The 17,150-nt window shown below is 34.6% G+C and overlaps 1 protein-coding gene across 2 annotated transcripts in view; it reads left to right on the forward strand.

Annotated features, from left to right (window-relative positions):
• The window catches only part of ADK (adenosine kinase), a 528,114-nt gene that overhangs the window by 239,325 nt on the left and 271,639 nt on the right, over positions 1–17,150 (forward strand). For both annotated transcript variants that reach the window (XM_014860631.3, XM_014860632.3), the window contains exons 5-6: positions 8,738–8,910; positions 12,402–12,510. In XM_014860631.3, the coding sequence (XP_014716117.1) occupies positions 8,738–8,910; positions 12,402–12,510 (282 nt within the window). The remainder of the gene's footprint in view (positions 1–8,737; positions 8,911–12,401; positions 12,511–17,150) is intronic.

Below are 17,150 nucleotides of genomic sequence, written 5' to 3' on the forward strand. Positions count from 1 at the left end.
ACTATAAGGGAAACACTGTAAAGTGGTAAATTTTATGGTATGTGAATATATTTCAACAACAACAAAAATTTTAAAGACACTGGCAGTAGGCTGAGAGAAGAGGGTGGCTTGCACTAAAGTAGAAATAATGGAGATAGAGAAAAGTAGAAATATGTAGACTTAGTAGGCAAAATAGAGTTTATAGGTATTTGAAGGTTCAGGTCAGTAATCTGAAAATAGAGATGAAGAGTCTCAGTGTATAGATGGTAATTGAAACTGTGGGAGTAGATTAGACCATATTTGGAGAAAACATATAGGGTGAGAAGAGCAGATAATCCTTAGATCCAGGCCTGTGGAACGCTAAGGTATGGGGAGAAAAGAAGCCTATGAAAGAAATAGAGAAAGGCTGCTTTATCCATTATTTACTACAGTAATGTTCAGCAAATGGTAGGTGATCAGAAAATATTTATGGAATGAGTTGAAAGAAGTTAGACTAAAAATTCTTTTTATCATATCAGTGGCCTGTTAATTGTCATCATCATCAGTACTTGCTAACAGGCATTGCTTTAGGCACTTTGCTTACATTTTGTTGTTCAATTCTCAGAATAATTCTGCAAAAAATATATCTCTGATAGACGGTGTAATTTATCATCAAATGGCTAAATGAACTTACATACATCTGAGTCTAAGATTTATGTTTTTTTCCTGTTAGGCCTAAGTTTCCCAAAATCTCTTCTGAGAAACAGATGTTAACAGGTATTTAACAATAAAAATACAAAAGAACCATTGATGGAGATAATAATAGGATTATTTGGAATCAATTTTTATTAATAGGATGCTTGCCAACTTGGGAAATAGAGCAGTTTTGGCAGGAAAGGAGTATAATGTACTAGTTATTTAGGGAGAATTGGTTCTTAATAATATTTATGAAAATTTCGTGTTTTACTCTGTCTCACTTGGTAGTATATCAGTCATTTGAAAGAATGAGTCCTTTAAACTATGTGATATATGCTGTTTTCCTAACCAACTACTTCAGTTTTGATTTCCTCATCACCCTTTGCAATCTGCTTGTTGCTATTTCCCAGTTTTGACATTTAATTTCTGTTAGTTGTGCTTTATAGTTTTCCTGAAATGGCTTATTGAGTTTTCTGGTATAAAATTTCTTATTTTTGGCTTATTCTGCAACTATTTTAGCATCTAGGTGTCATTCTTCATCATTCTATTCTGACGTGAATTAAAGTATATAGCACTATCTTAGAAGTGACTGGCTCTTGAAAATCATGGTCAGTTATATTGTCCTAAATATTGCATTTAGTTGATAAAAGGAAATGCACCTGGAAGGTGAAGTTAATAATTAATAGAAATCTTTCCATATGTTGTTAAAGACTCTTCATGTGAAGCTTAATATGTAACTTATTCAGCCCCTGTTTAAATTTAGTTGTAAGTGTTCTCCTCCTGATTCCTTACGTTAATGACGCATCAGCTCTTATCATCTCACTCTTGCTCAAAAGCCCATCCTTCTTCCTACAGAATGCTGCCTAAACTTCTTAAAGTGGCATTTAATGATCTGGCCTAGATCTACTTTTCCCATCAGTTTCTTCCCTCCCATATAGCAGCTCTGTCATTATACTCCTATTAATTCTTTATTTCTCTTTTTCATTGTTTTTGTCGACACTATAATCCTTTATTTCCCAAACTGTGTTCAAAGGCTCCTTGGGTGCTGTAGCAAACCCACATTGGGTCTGTAGGATATTTTAAATTTTCTAGGCAAACAGTGACATCTGTCAGATACAGCATGCACCACTAGCTCCAGGTGTTTCCTTCTTTTTTTTTTTTAATTGAGTTACAATCTTGTGTGATTTCAGTTGTACATTAATGTTTGTCATTCATGTTGTAGGTGCACCATTTCACCCTGTGTGCCCACCCCCAACCCCACCTCTCCCCTGGTAGCCACTAATCTGTTCTCTTTGTCCACATCTTTAAATTCCTCATATGAGTGGAGTCATACAGAGATTATCCTTCTCTAACTGGCTTATTTCACTTAACATAATTCCCTCAAGGTCCACCCATGTTGTTGCAAATGGCATGATTTTGTTCTGTTTTGCAGCTGAGTAGTATTCCATTGTATATATATACCACAACTTCTTTATCCATTCATCTGTTGATGGGCACTTAGGTTGCTTCCATGTCTTGGCTATTGTAACTAATGCTGCAGTGAACATTGGGGCATATAGAACTTTTGGAATTGCTGACTTCAAGCTCTTTGGATAGATACCCAGTAGTGGAATGGCTGGATCGTATGGTAGTTCTATTTTTAATTTTTTGAGGAATCTCCATACTGTTTTCCATAGTGGCTGCACTAGTTAGCATTCCTGCCAGCGGTGTATGAGGGTTCCATTCTCTCCACAACCTCTCCAACATTTGTTACTATTAGATTTAGATATTTTTTTCATTCTAATGGGTGTAAAGTGATATCTTGGTGTAGTTTTGCATTTCCCTGATGATCAGCAATGATGAGCATCTTTTCATGTGCCTATTGGCCAGGTGTTTCCGTTTTAACATTAAATTGCTGCATTCTTTTTGGTTGTATCATATACTCTGCAAAACTGGTTTTTGGTAGTTTCTGTGATTAAGAAACAGGTACTGCACAAAAATCAATGTGAAATAGGAAATGAGGGTGGTGATCACCACCTGATTCCAGGGTTTGAGAATTTTGCCGCACGCAACAGGTGCTAAATTGTTACAAAATAATAGTTATTAAGTTGTTTGGAACTGACTACTTAAATGGAATTTCTTTTGCCTTGGGGACACCATGATTAAATTCCTAAGACAGGAAAGGAGGCAAGTACTCTATGCCTCTACTTTCTTTCCAAGTCATAGCCATTTTTGAAAATTATACCCATCGTTCAAAAACTGATTGATAATGTCACCCATTTCTGGGAGCCTTTTCTGATCCCCTCAGCTGCAATTAATCTCCCTCCTGGATGTTTTCTGGTAACATTCTGCCTTTAATATTGCTTTTAAAATTGAATTCAACTAATCCACGTGGGTTTTTTTTGGCACCTGAGCTAACAACTGTTGCCAATCTTTTTTTTTTCTCCTGCTTTTTCTCCCCAAATACCCCGGTATATAGCGGTATATTTTAGTTGTGGGTCCTCCTAGTTGTGGCATGTAGTATGCTCCCTCAACATGACCTGATGAGCCGTGCCATGTCCGCGCCCAGGATCCGAATCGTTGAAACCCTGGGCCACCAGAGTGGAGCGTGCGAACTCAACCACTTAGCCACTGGGCCTGACCCTAATCCACGTATTTATTTGAAGTTACCAATTATGCCTGTGCTTTTCTTGTTCTCCAGTTAGGTGGAGTTATTTATAGTATAGTGAAGCTCTTTCATTTGTATAAAAGTGATCCAACTATAATAGATGAACTGAAGTGCACGTCTTGTTAGTCTATTTCTAATTCTTAAAACATCCTTACAAGATCTTAGATTATATTCTACATTTTATATTTGAAGAAATTGGGATTTGGCAATGTTGATTTCTGTCACTGACATACCTCCTAACCTTTGGCTATTCTATTCTAGTTCCTTTTTCTTTTACTATTGAATATGTGATCAGCTTCTTTTTTTTCTTTCTTTCTTTTTTTTTTTTTTTTGATGAGGAGGATTTGCCCTGAGTTAACATCTGTTGCCAATCTTCCTCTTTTTTTGCTTGAGGAAGATTAGCCCTCAGCAGCTAACATCTGGGCCAGTCTTGCTCTATTTTATACGTGGATGATCACCATAGCACAGCTGATGAGTGGTGTAGGTCTGTGCCCGGGATCTGAACCCGTGAACCCTGGCCCGTCAAAGCGGAGTGCACCAAACTCAACCGCTACGCCATGGGGCTGGCCCCTAGAATCTGCTTTTTGATATCTTAATAACATTTATGAAAATTTTGCAGACATGGCAGAATTTTCAGACATTTCACAACAGGCAGAGCAGGAATCTGATCTTTCATAGGAAAGAAAGAGATTTTGATTGGTGTTTCACTGAATCTATGAATCAATTTAGGGAGACTTGCTGTCTTAAGAATATTGAGTTTTCTAATCCATAAACATAGTACTATAGCTTTCCATATATGTAGGCTTTTTTTTCCTCACCGAATTTCTGTAGTGTTCTATGTATAGGTCTTGCACATGTTTTCTTAAATTTGTCCCAATGTGTTTCACTTTTTGTTCTATTGTAAATGACGTTTTCCTCATTTTAATTTTCAACTGTTCCCTGATAGTATATAGAATTATATTATACTTTTGTGAATGGATCTTGAATCCTGAGACCTTGATAAACTCACTTTTTAATCCTAGAGCATTTATTTAGATTCCCTATGATCTCATGTATTCCTTAAGCATGCACAGGTTGGTATCCAGCCAAAGCCTCAAGAGTTGTATGGATTTCAGCTTATTCCACTCTGAAACTCTTTTCCATAATTGCTAGCCTTCTTTTTCTGCTTTGAACACTTATCTCTGTCCCCTCATTTCAGTGAGAATGCTGGGCTTCTTTGTACCTGCAGCATTTAGTCTGGAAATTGCCTCTTGGCATAGAGCTTGCATGATGGTTTTGTTTTCTAGTTATTGACAGCACAAGAGTAATTCTAGACCCTGCTGCTCCCTCATGGCTGAAGGGGAAGTTAAAGATAGGTGTTTAAGGATATACTATACGTATATAAACAAAGAGAAGCTGGGCCATTTGTTTTAGCTAAAAGAAATATGAAAACATGGTTAAATCTCTTTCCTGGAGAATCTGAAAAAGTAGCAGTTGTGACTTCGTATTAGGGACACTGTTATTTTCATCTTTTTATCCTCTAGTAGACACCCACTAAATATTTATTGATTGGATGTCAGAATGGTAGGAAATTGGTTAGGTGTTGGTAATGTTGTGTTTGAGAGAAAATTTTAGGACAACTCTAACTTTAACAGAACTCTTAACAAATTAATTTGGAAACTAAAAACGTTGATATTTTTCATCTATTTCAGCTTTCTTAGTTATAACATCTTTACTTACTCAGCTAGATTATGAAGTGCAGTGAACATGGCTTCTATTCCTTTTGTGTATCTACTTTGGCTTACTAAACTTGCATTTTTTAGATTGACTTCTTTGTGAGTGTGTGTGAGGAAGATTGGCCCTGAACTAACATCTGTTGCCAGTCTTCCTCTTTTTGCCCAAGGAAGATTGTCACTGAGATAACATTGTTGCCAATATTCCTCTATTTTATGTGGGATGCTGCCACAGTGGCCTGATGAGTGGTGATGCTAGATCCGCGCCTGGAATCCGAACCTGTGAACTCTGGGCTGCCAAAGCAGAGTGCACGAACTTAACCACTATGCCACTGGGCTAGCCTCTAGATTGACTAACTTTTGAGTGGAAATAACTGATCAAAAATAAGGTTCTCACATTTTGTTCAGTGTCCTGGTATGCTAATATCAGAAATAGCCAGAATGTTAGCCATTGTGATGAAATTTTCAATAGTGGAATTATAACAAAACCTGCTGAATATCTGTATTATTTGTCCATTTTTGTCTTGCAGGTATAAGGAATATTGATTCATAATCGAGATATTTCAATTCATTTAAATACCAATTATGGAAGTATTATAAGTCAAATTTAAGCCTGGTAGTGAGCTGATATAGCCCCCTTTTCAGATTATAGTTTGAATATGTAAAGTTTGATTATGATGACTGAATCACTTTGATTATGATGAATGATCACTGAATGGTTTTCTATTATTTTGATAGCATATTAAGTTATTTAAATAATCATAGTAAAATTTGTTGTTGGCTTGTTTTTTCTACATAAAAGAAACATAGCTGATTATTTAACCCTCCTTTCTACATGACTAAAAGTAATTTATAGAACAATACATATTCTCTGCTGTTAAATTTATACTTTCCCTAAGTCTAGTTTAAAGTATTTAAAATCTGTTAGGCATTAATATTGATGCATTTTAAGATATTAACTGCTTGAGGTGATTTACTCATTTTAATAAATGGATTGATAGTATCCAAGATTGAATAAATTAATTTCAAATTATTACTAGTCTTTAAATGGAATGATTGATTTCGTTATAATATCTTTGACCCACTCTTTAATTTTGAAAATTTCCTAACTTACAGAAAAAGTAGAAAGAATAGTAAAATGAACTTCCCTATACCCTGCATACATAGATCTACCAGTTGTTAAAATTTTAACACATTTGCTTCTCTTTCTTTGTATTAATTAATTAATTAATAAATTCATCCAAACCATTTTGAAGTATTTATCCTCTGTTTGAGAAATTTAGAATTGATACAGTACTATTTTCTGATATAAGTATTCCAATTTCAACCATTATTCTACTAGTGTCCTTTATAGCTGTTTGATTTTATTCTTTTTTTTTTTTTTTTTAAGATTTCATTTTTCCTTTTTCTCCCAAAGCCCCCCGGTACATAGTTGTGTATTTTTAGTTGTGGGTCCTTCTAGTCGTGGCATGTGGAATGCTCCCTCAGCATCGCTTGATGAGCAGTGCTATGTCCACACCCAGGATTTGAACCCATGAAACCCTGGGCCGCCACAGCAGAGAGCTCGAGCTTAACCACTTGGCCACGGGGCCGGCCCCATGATTTTGTTCTTAATCCAAGACCCAGTAAGGATTACACAGTGTGTGTATTTGTCATATTCATTAATTTACTTTGATCGACAACAATATTTCCACCTTTTTTAGGGGGGTTGTGGGATGTCTTTCTAGGCATTTCCTTCTTTTGAGAGTCCAAGCCAGTTACTTATAAAATATGCCATAATCTGGACTTACCTGATTGTGTCATCATGATTAGATTCAGGTTAAACATTTTTGACAAGAATACTATATAAAAGTGATACTTCGTATTTCTCATTGCATCATAGCAGGAGGCATATAATGTCAGCATCTTCAGTAAGGGAAGAAACTAAGTTAAATCATTTGATTGAGATAGTCTCCCTCAAATTTCTTGCTTGGAACATTCTTCCTTTGCCCCATTCCATATTTGTATTGTCCTTCTCCTATCCTGCAAGCCTAGTTCACAGCAGTGCAAGCCTGCTTCCCAGCGACATCAACTTTATGTCCATTTCACTGTCCTACAATAGACGCAAAATAATTTTACCCAATGTCGTTACCAACAATAAACTTACTATTAAAGTTCAAGACTTTTTTGTTTTTGTTCCTTGTATTAGTAGGTTGAAAAGTTAACAGTATGTTGAAAAGTTGTTTGTATTTTTTTCTTTGTGGTTATGTCGCAATTTGATATTTTCTTTGATTTCTTTGCTTCTATTGTATTAAACTTTACCACTTTTAATTGAATTCGAAATTTAAATTGAATTTCGTTTTCAAAAAAGTAAAATTTTAACATTTGAAAAGTCAAGTTCATGTGAAGTATTACATTCAGAGAAGTCTTTCTTCTTCCCTATTTCTGTATTCCATTCCTTGCCACCCACCCTTATAGAAAACAATTTTAATTTTTGGTTTATTTTTCCTATGTTTCCTTTTGTAGAAGAACCAAATTTAAAATTACATGTAAATTCTAAAAGAATATGTGTATATACTAAAAGAATATATGTTCTTAATTCTTTCTTAAACCATATACACTCATACACACTTTTGAACCCTGCTCTTTTTTATTTTTTACTTGACAGAATATCCTGGCAATTACTCCATATAGATGGATGATTCCATACAGCTTTTCCTTTTTCTTTTTTGTTTTAAATTGCTGTGTGGTATACCACAGAATGGATTTATCATAGTTTATTCAACCAGTCTTATACGGATGGACATTTAGGTCGTTCCCAACATTTTCCTATTACAAATAATGTCTCAAAGAATACGTATACATGTGTTGTTTTACATTTGTGGACATGTATCTTCAGGATAAATCTCTAGAAGTCAGATTGCTAGATCATCAGATGGTTACTGTATCTTTATCTTATGGTTTTCTCTCTGCTACCTTCTGTTTCTCTCCTCATTCCTTTAACTCTCAAATATACATGCATTTCTTTTATACTCCAAATATTTGAGAATATGATAAGATTTTATTGTCTTTTGACTTTGTATTTTGCTAACTATAAGTGTTAGAAACAAAATCGATGGTGGCTTTAGGATAGCTAATAGAAGTTTTAGAAACCTCAGGAATTTGAACTAATTATGAAAGATAACATTTCATATCAGTGAAAAGTATGCATTTTAAAAGAAATCCACTGTCACTAATTTATGGCAAAGAAATTAAATTTTATGAGACTAATGAAATGATAAGATTAGAATTGAAATTTTTAACACTTTATTTCTGAATTTTTAAAACAATTTATTAGACATGAGCATAGTTTAGCTTAACTTATATATGAATTACTACAAGTATGACAATAATAGTGACAACCACTGCTAATATATATTATCTGGGTTTTTCATGACAATGCTATACTACTTCTATTGGGACTCACTATTATTTTCCTATATCAAGCCAGCATTGATGTAAGGTCTTTGTGAGTTTAGATTCTGAGCTCTTAACCGCTATGCTCTGTTTCTCTCCCTGAAAGTAGTATAATAACATTTTATGTGGTGGTTATATTAGATTTATTATTCTAATACAGGGTTGGAATTCCATTCATAACTGCCACAGCTTCTAAGCATCCCTTTTATGCCACCATCTATGGCAGAATACTGAACTATGTGTTCTATTTTTCTGACCCATTAATATTATTTATGTTCCTATTTTTCAGTGGATGATTCAGCAACCACACAAAGCAGCAACATTTTTTGGATGCATCGGAATAGATAAATTTGGGGAGATCCTGAAGAAAAAAACTGCTGAAGTCCATGTGGATGCTCATTATTATGAACAGAATGAGCAACCAACAGGAACCTGTGCTGTGTGCATCACTGATGACAACAGGTCAGTGTAATTCCAAGGGAAGCCCTGTACTAATTGGCTTTTTAAACACTGGTAAAATCTGAATTCCAATCTGAATTTGGAATTTAGACCTCATGTTTATAATTGCTTTTAATATTTAATAAACTCTTCTTCCTTGTATCATTTTTTCTTATTTTAAAAAAATTTCCTTTGTTGAACCTGCTGTTGTCTTCATGAGGCATATGAGAATGAAATTTTTGAGATTGTCTAGTCTAATCTCTACTTTTATAATTAGGATCAGAAAAGGAAAGCATTTTATTCAATGTCTTGTGGCTAGTTTCTTGCCAAACTGGCATTAGAAAGAATGTTCTTTTCACCATATCCTGAGAGTAGAATATTCAAATACATATATACATATTTCTTTTTGTTTTAAAGATTGGCACCTGAGCTAACGTGGCCTGGTGAGCGGTGCCATGTCTGTGCGCAGTATCTGAACCAGTGAAACCCTGGGCCACTGAAGTGGGGCGCATGAACTTAACCACTCGGCCATGGGGCCAGTCCCTACATATGTATTTTTTAACATATATGAAATACTACATTATATCTAGTCTCATATGAATTAGGACATCTAAAGCATTTTTGGCAAATAATCATCCATCCATATTAAAAAACTTCAGTCCTGAGTAATGCACTTCTCAAGAAGCAACCCATTACATTTCTCTACAACTTTGCTTATTAGAGAATTCTTCTGTATATGAATTTGAACTATATCTCTCAGGGCCTTCCATGCATTGGTTGTATTTTTGCTTTTTGCAGCTACATGGAGATTTTCCTTCAATACATTCATGTGTTGCTAACAGCATTTTTACCATATTGCTCATCAGCATAGGCTTTTTTCTCCTTTGCAAAGGAAAAATAAAGTAACTTTCCTAGCTATTATATTGTTAGAATCACCAAAGATTTTCTCTTTTTAAATAGAGATTCAATAAAATTTTGTATTCCTCATAGCTGGAAATATTTAGTCTGTCCTCCTGTATTCCCTGTCTCCCTTCTTTTCCCTCCTTTCTATTTGCTTCTTTGTCTTCCTTTCTTAATCTCCTCCGTTTTTTCTCCTCCCCTTGCTCCATTCCCCTTTCTTACTCCTTTTATTTTTGCTCACTCCTTGACCTCCAGCAAACGTGAATGTATGTTAAGGATCTGACAGTATTCTGGGCAGTAGTCATTAAATAACTAAAATTTAACTTAAAAAAACAGAGTGCCAAACCCATTTTTAATCCTTTCCTGTAACTTTATTTTGTGTGTGTAGGAGAATTTAAAGTTTCAATAAATAAAACCATCCGTTGTTCAAACATATTTGAAATATACTTGTTTAGACCTTTCTCCTTTTTCAGTTTTTCTAAAACCAACTTTTATGTGCAGGTGCGAAGTTTTCTCATTAGTCAGAAATGGGTCAAGTTTTGCCTCTACTACCACTCAGGCTAGAGTAAAATTGCTAACTTGTTTTTATATGGTAAATTGCTATTTTAAAGAACTGTTATGATAATATTAGGTCTCCCAGATGCCAGCAGCTTAATTTATATACTAATCTGCCTATAATGATCAGTTTTTGTTTGTTTGTTTTCTAAAGATTGGCACCTGAGCTAACATCTGTTGCCAATCTTTTTTTCTTTTTTCTCTTCTTCTCCCCAAAGCCCCCCAGTACATAACTGTATATTCTAGTTGTAGGCTTTGCTATGTGGGATGCCGCCTCACCATGGCTTGATGAGCAGTGCTAGGTCCACACCCAGGATCCGAACTGGCAAAACCCCGGGCTGCTGAAGCAGAACGAGCAAACTTAACCACTCAGCCATGGGGCTGGCCCCTATAATGATCAGTTTTGTTCAGATGATATTGGAAGTCAAAAACTGGAAGTCACGGTCTAACTCATTGTCCAAATTGTGGAACCTCAGAAAATGGGATAAATTGTTTTAGATAGGTCTGGTAACTCTTACTGCCACTATCCAAAACTCGAGAATCAAAGAATTTGGATAATATAATCTTCCCAATCCACGTTCTCATTCTCCAAATGTATCTAAATACATTTGGAAGGTAAGAATATGTGTATCTTTCTTTTGGAGAAGTTATGTAGTTTCCTATCGAAGAGTAGTTTTGGTATCGAAATTGAGTTTAGTAGCTGATACTGGAAATGTTTGCTTTTATTTAGTAACCATTTTTGTCAAAATTTTACTAAAGTCTTGATTACTAAAATATTTTTTATAAATTAGGCCTAATTATTCTAAAGTATGTAACAGTTATTTTTTCATATGAATTTATCAATGTGTGTGTTACTCTTATTTTCATTCATTTAATTGAATATAAACAGATGTATCCTTCAGTAGTCGGTTGGCATGTGGATGAGTTTTGGAAGAGAATCGATCTATTTTTTTCTTAACAGAGAAACCAGCTATATTACCAAATTCTCAATTGATGAGATGATATATTTGGATTTTTTAAAATCATAACTGTGAGCATTTGATTAGCAAAATGAAAAATTGGCAAGTTATTTTCTAGTTTGAGTCAGAATGATGAGGGAAAGATTTTTGGTTTTGTTTTTTTTGAAGATTGGTTACCTGAGCTAACATCTGTTGCCAATCTTTTTTTTTTTTCCTTCTTCTCCCCAAAGCCCCCCAGTAAATAGTGCATATTCTAGTTGTAGGTCATTCTACTTCCTCTATGTAGGATGCTGCCCCAGCATGGCCTGATCAGCAGTGTCATATCTGCGCCCAAGATCCAAACCCGTGAAACCCCAGGCCACCGAAGTGGAGCACACGAACTTAACCACTCATCCCTGGGGCTGGCCCCAGGAAAGTGTTTTATTAATTTGTTTGTAATGTAAATAATTATTTTATTAAGTTTAACTGTTGGGCAATAATGAAAAGCTCTATGTGACACTTGCAGCAGATTTTAAATGCAGTATCCTGCTTAGATCTTTTAGTTGTAAAACTGAGCCAGCACAGGGAGTTTTCAACTATAGAAACTACTTTAAATTTATTCCAGTCCTTAAAATGTAATGATTTGCAAATTAATTCCTCATAGTAAATACAGTCTACATTTATATGTGTGTTTTGTGAAATTAATCCCATACTTGATTTCTAAAGTATTAGACTAAATAATAAATGTACGGCATGTTGATACTTAAAAATGAAGTTTTTACTAGCATATATATATATTTTTTTCTGCGTTAACAGCATGGTAGCATATTTCTTAACTGCATTTTGAACTATTAATATGTAGAAAGTAGATAGTCGTATCATGTTAGTTTCAAAATGTAACTTAAATGCCAGGTTCTCAAAATACCACATCGTATTTAGGACATGTATTAACATCTCTGTTTTTCTCAAAGGCCACATAGAAGTTTCAAAAAGTTCCCAAAACAAAATTAATTTTATATATATTTATTATAGTCAATATACAGCAAAATTTGCAAAAATAATGTTAATTGACAAGTTTGGCAACAGTGTAAGTAAAACCTATGCTTTTTGTTGTTGTTGTAGGTCCCTTGTAGCTAATCTTGCTGCTGCCAATTGTTATAAAAAGGAAAAACATCTTGATATGGAGAAAAACTGGATGTTGGTTGAAAAAGCAAGAGTTTATTACATAGCGGTAAGTATTTACCTAATTCAAACTTTTGGTACATATTACATAGCAGTAAGTATTTACTTAATTCAAATTTTTGTTACGTATTTACTCTATAAATTATAGTTGTTAGTTGATGTAAATTTTTAAATAGTTGTCCATTACTTGTCCTGCAAATTCTTTCTTCTTTTTTTTTGAGGAGATTGTCCCTGAGCTAACATCTGTTGCCAATCTTCCTCTTGTTTTTTTTCTCCCCAAAGCCCCAATACATAATTGTATATCCTAGTTGTAGGTCATTCTAGTTCTTCTGTGTGGGATGCTGCCACACTATGGCTTGATGAGCGGTGCGTAGGTCCGTGCTCAGGATCTGAACCGGCAAACCCTGTGCTGCCAAAGTGGAGTGTGGGAACTTAACCACTCAGCCATGAGGCCAGCCCTTATCCTGCGAATTATTTGTTTTTCTCAAAGCATGTGTTAGGTTCACCATTACAAATACAGAACGGACATATGATCACTGTATGGTAACATAGTTTGTATTATTTACCTTCAAGTCTACCTCTTTTTGGATATGTTATACATAGATTTTTCTTTAACAAGTACTGTCAAATTCTGTGTTAAATCAGTTTCTTAAGATCTTTTGAGGTAATTCTGAAAATTTACATTTTATATTTTTAGGCTACTTGTTATGAATGATGCATGCATTGTGTCGGAAAATATTAGTGGTATAAATATTCACTGCAAACAGTTTGAGCTTATTTGCCTAAAAAATCTTAATTGCTATTTATTCCATAGTAATTACCATTTAACTTAACATTTTAGAAACATTGATCAGGACAAATCTCTTAAATCTGAGAACAAGGGCAATATGTAATTTGAATTATTGTCTTATGACATAAAAATAATTGGTTAAGAATTTATTTCTAAAATAAGACTGTACTAAAAATCCTCCTGAATTAATCACCCATTGAATACCTTGTGTTTATTTAATATGAGTTGACCATGTCTGGTCACAAATAAGTAGACACCTATGAAAAATTAAAAGCACCTCATATGCATATAATCTATGGTTTTGATATAACAGCTGCTGCCATTCACTACCTGAGCTGTGAAACAGCTGGTGCTGGTGAGACGTGTAAAAGATTGATTATCCAGTAGGAACATGTTTGTTGAGAATTTAATTATTTCTTTCAGTCTAGTGTTAATATTTCCTACAGCATGTTTATGTGCACTGCTGTAGGCTTTACAAGGTTGTTATTGATTCCTCTGTATAGGAAATCCTACCTCTTTATAACTGTCACATAAATGCTTACATCGAGAGGATTATGTAGAAGAAAGTCACGTTACCTCCTCTGCCAGTGTGTGAGAAAACATTTCAAAAACTAAAAATTTTTCCTTCTTGATTACCTTCTATTTTATTTTATTTCTCCAAATGATCTGATTTTTTGGTTAATGTCTTGTTAATTTCTTTGTTAATGTTTTGTAGTTTGATTCTTTAGCAGGGATCTATGTGCTATTTCAAACTATCTTACATCTGTAAGTCTGAATTTCAAAGAGCACATGGTTTAAAATTTGAAATTATTTATATTATTTATATTGACTGAAATTATGACAGTATATTATGATACTGCAAGTTTAGTTTGAGTAGATATATATCTATGCTTATTTAAACAAATCAGGTGGACTCCTCCACACTTTCAGATTCTATAGGGTCAGCAGTCCTCTCATCTCATCAGCATTAACTACTGAGGTTTAATAAGTTGAAATTCTGAGAGCTCTTTAGGTATAAAAAGTTCTTGATCTAAGGAAGCAACTCAGTATATCTGTTCAATGAAGTTCCACAATTAAGACATCTGTCTGAATTATGTAAAATATCCAGATCTATATTGTCGTCTTCTTCCCACTCTTCCATAAATTGGTAATGGTCATGAGCACTAAGAAAATTTAGACTCTTTGGTACCGGCCTGGTCGCGTAGTGGTTGAGTTCATGCGCTCCACTTTGGCATGCTGGGGTTCAACGTTTCGGATCCTGTGTGTGGACCTAGCACCACTCCTCAAGCCACACTGTGGCAGCAACCCATGCAAAATAGGGGAAGACTGGCACAGATGTTAGCTCAGGGCCACTCTTCCTCACAGACACACACACACGCACACACACACACAATTCAAAATCTGGATCATTCTCTCTGTCACATAATGCAATGGACCTACAATGCAAAGTTCACATCAAAAACTTTTCTGATAAAAAGCTGAAATGGAATATACATATACCAACGTTCTCTTTTGGTTTAAATAAAGTGTTGACATTTTTTTTAAATCTCCAGAGCAGGTGTCTCATTTATTGCATGTAAACTCAGTTTTTTCATGTTTAAACCAAATTCCTTGTTAGTAGATGATTAGAGATTACTGGTTATGGTGATAGCTAGTTATATTTTTCAAAATATAAATCTCAGGTGCTCTTCACCTTAGCACTAGATAGGCATATATCTGTTTCTTCTCTTACAAGAAATATTTCTTCCGATAGCCCTCTAAGACGATGATATTTAGGACAGAGTTATAAAAACGATTAGGAAATTGAAACCATTAATTTTTCTAAACTGTGTGTTTCGTTTTTTAAGCAACATTACTGTGGTATCAAAAATGAGAAAATTAGCACTCAGTGTTTCATCCTGCCTCTTGATTTTTCATAGTTATATTTCTATTTTATTTTTATGTTTTCAGTGTTTAAACATTTGCATTCTGTTCTATAACCACAGTTCTTACAGTCTTAATTCTATATTTAATTGAGTCAAATGCTTACAACCGATTACTTTACCCCCATTCCTTAATTGTTTATTTTGATTCTCTCTCAATTGGCTGCATTTTGTCATCAAACATTTTTTCCCTCAAGGAAGGACTCAGAGCTCTTTTTTTCTTGAGCTTTTGTTTACTTTTTCTTGCTTTTATAGATAAATGACAACTTGTTTGGCGTGATATTTTGTGAAACAAAGTACTTTGTAGACGTTGCTTTATTGTCTTCTAGCACTTTTTATGGAAAATCCAAGTCCGGGTTAATTATTATTTCTGTTCTTTAGTATTCCTTTTTTTCTGTTTACTTTGGATTTTATTTGTTCCTCTTCTACTCTTCCTCCTTCATTTATTTTCATTCAGCTTTCCACTTTTTCTTTTACTTTCTCCTTTGACTCATGGGTTATTTAGAAGTGTGTTATTTATTTTCTAGATACGGAGATTTCCCAGAGATCTTCCTTCTTTGTTGTTGGTGCCGTGGAGTCGATTCTGACTCCTAGTGACCATGTGTAGAGAAGATCAGAACCCTGCCTGGTCTTTTTGTGCCATCCTCTCATCTTCCAGCTCTATATCAGCCATTGGTCCACTGCTATTCATAGGGTTTTTGTGGCCAATTTTTTTGGAAGTGAGTGTCCAGGCCCTTCTTCCTAGTCTGTCTTAGTCTGGAAGCTCCTCTGAAACCTTTCCACCATGGGTGACCCTGCTGGTATTTGAAATACTAATGGCATAGCTTTCACCATTACGGCAGTTTGCAACCATCACAGAATGACAACCGATATATGCAAGGTGTGGTTCCCTAACCTAGAAAGGAACACAGGCTGTGATCCTTTGAGTCTTAACCACTATACCACCAGGGCTGACTCTTCCTTCTACTAGCATTATGAATTTATATATTCGTCTTTGCAATTCTATCAGATTTCTCTTAATGTATTTTAAAACTCTGTTATTAGGTGTGTAAAGGTGTAGCATTGATTATTTGACCCATTTATCATTTTGAAATATTTATTCCTGATAATATACTTTGTCCTAAAATCTACTCTATAGGAAACTCTGATATTAATGTAACCAATCCAACTTCCTTTTGATTATTGATATTATGGTATGTCTTTTTCCATCCTTTTACTTATAACCTATTGTATGTTTATTTATTTATTTATTTATTTTAAAGATTTTTATTTTTTTCCTTTTTCTCCCCAAAGCCCCCCAGTACATAGTTGTGTATTCTTCGTTGTGGATCCTTCTAGTTGTGGCATGTGGGACGCTGCCTCAGCATGGTTTGACGAGCAGTGCCATGTCCACACCCAGGATTCGAACCAACGAAACACTGGGCCGCCTGCAGCGGAGCACACGAACTTAACCACTCGACCACGGGGCTAGCCCCTATGTGTTTATTTTTAATGTGCATCTCTTGCAGGCAGCATATTGTTGGATCTTATTTTTTGTCCAACCTGACAATGCCTACCTGCTAATTGGGCTGTTTTTACCATTCCCATTTAATGTAATTATTGATATGGTTAGATTTGAGTTCATCATCTTGGTATTTGTTTTCCATTTGTCCCATTTGTTGTTCTTTCTCTTTCCTGCCTTCTTTTGAATCAATCCAGTATTTTTGTTTTGTTTTGCTATTTTAGTGATTGTATTAGGGTTATAATGTACATCTTTAATTCATTGCAGTCTGCCTTCAAATAATACTATGTGACTTCCCACGTAGTATAAGACCTTTACAATAGCATACTTCAATTTTATGTCTCCTAGCCTTTATGCTGTCATTTCATACATTTTAATTTTTTTTTAATTTTAATTATTTTTTAAAACAACTTTATTAATATATAATTTGCATTTTTCTTTTACATACTTCACAAACACTGTAACACATTATTTTT

The sequence above is a fragment of the Equus asinus genome, chromosome 2 (assembly GCF_041296235.1).
Source record: "Equus asinus isolate D_3611 breed Donkey chromosome 2, EquAss-T2T_v2, whole genome shotgun sequence".
Lineage (NCBI taxonomy): Eukaryota > Metazoa > Chordata > Mammalia > Perissodactyla > Equidae > Equus > Equus asinus.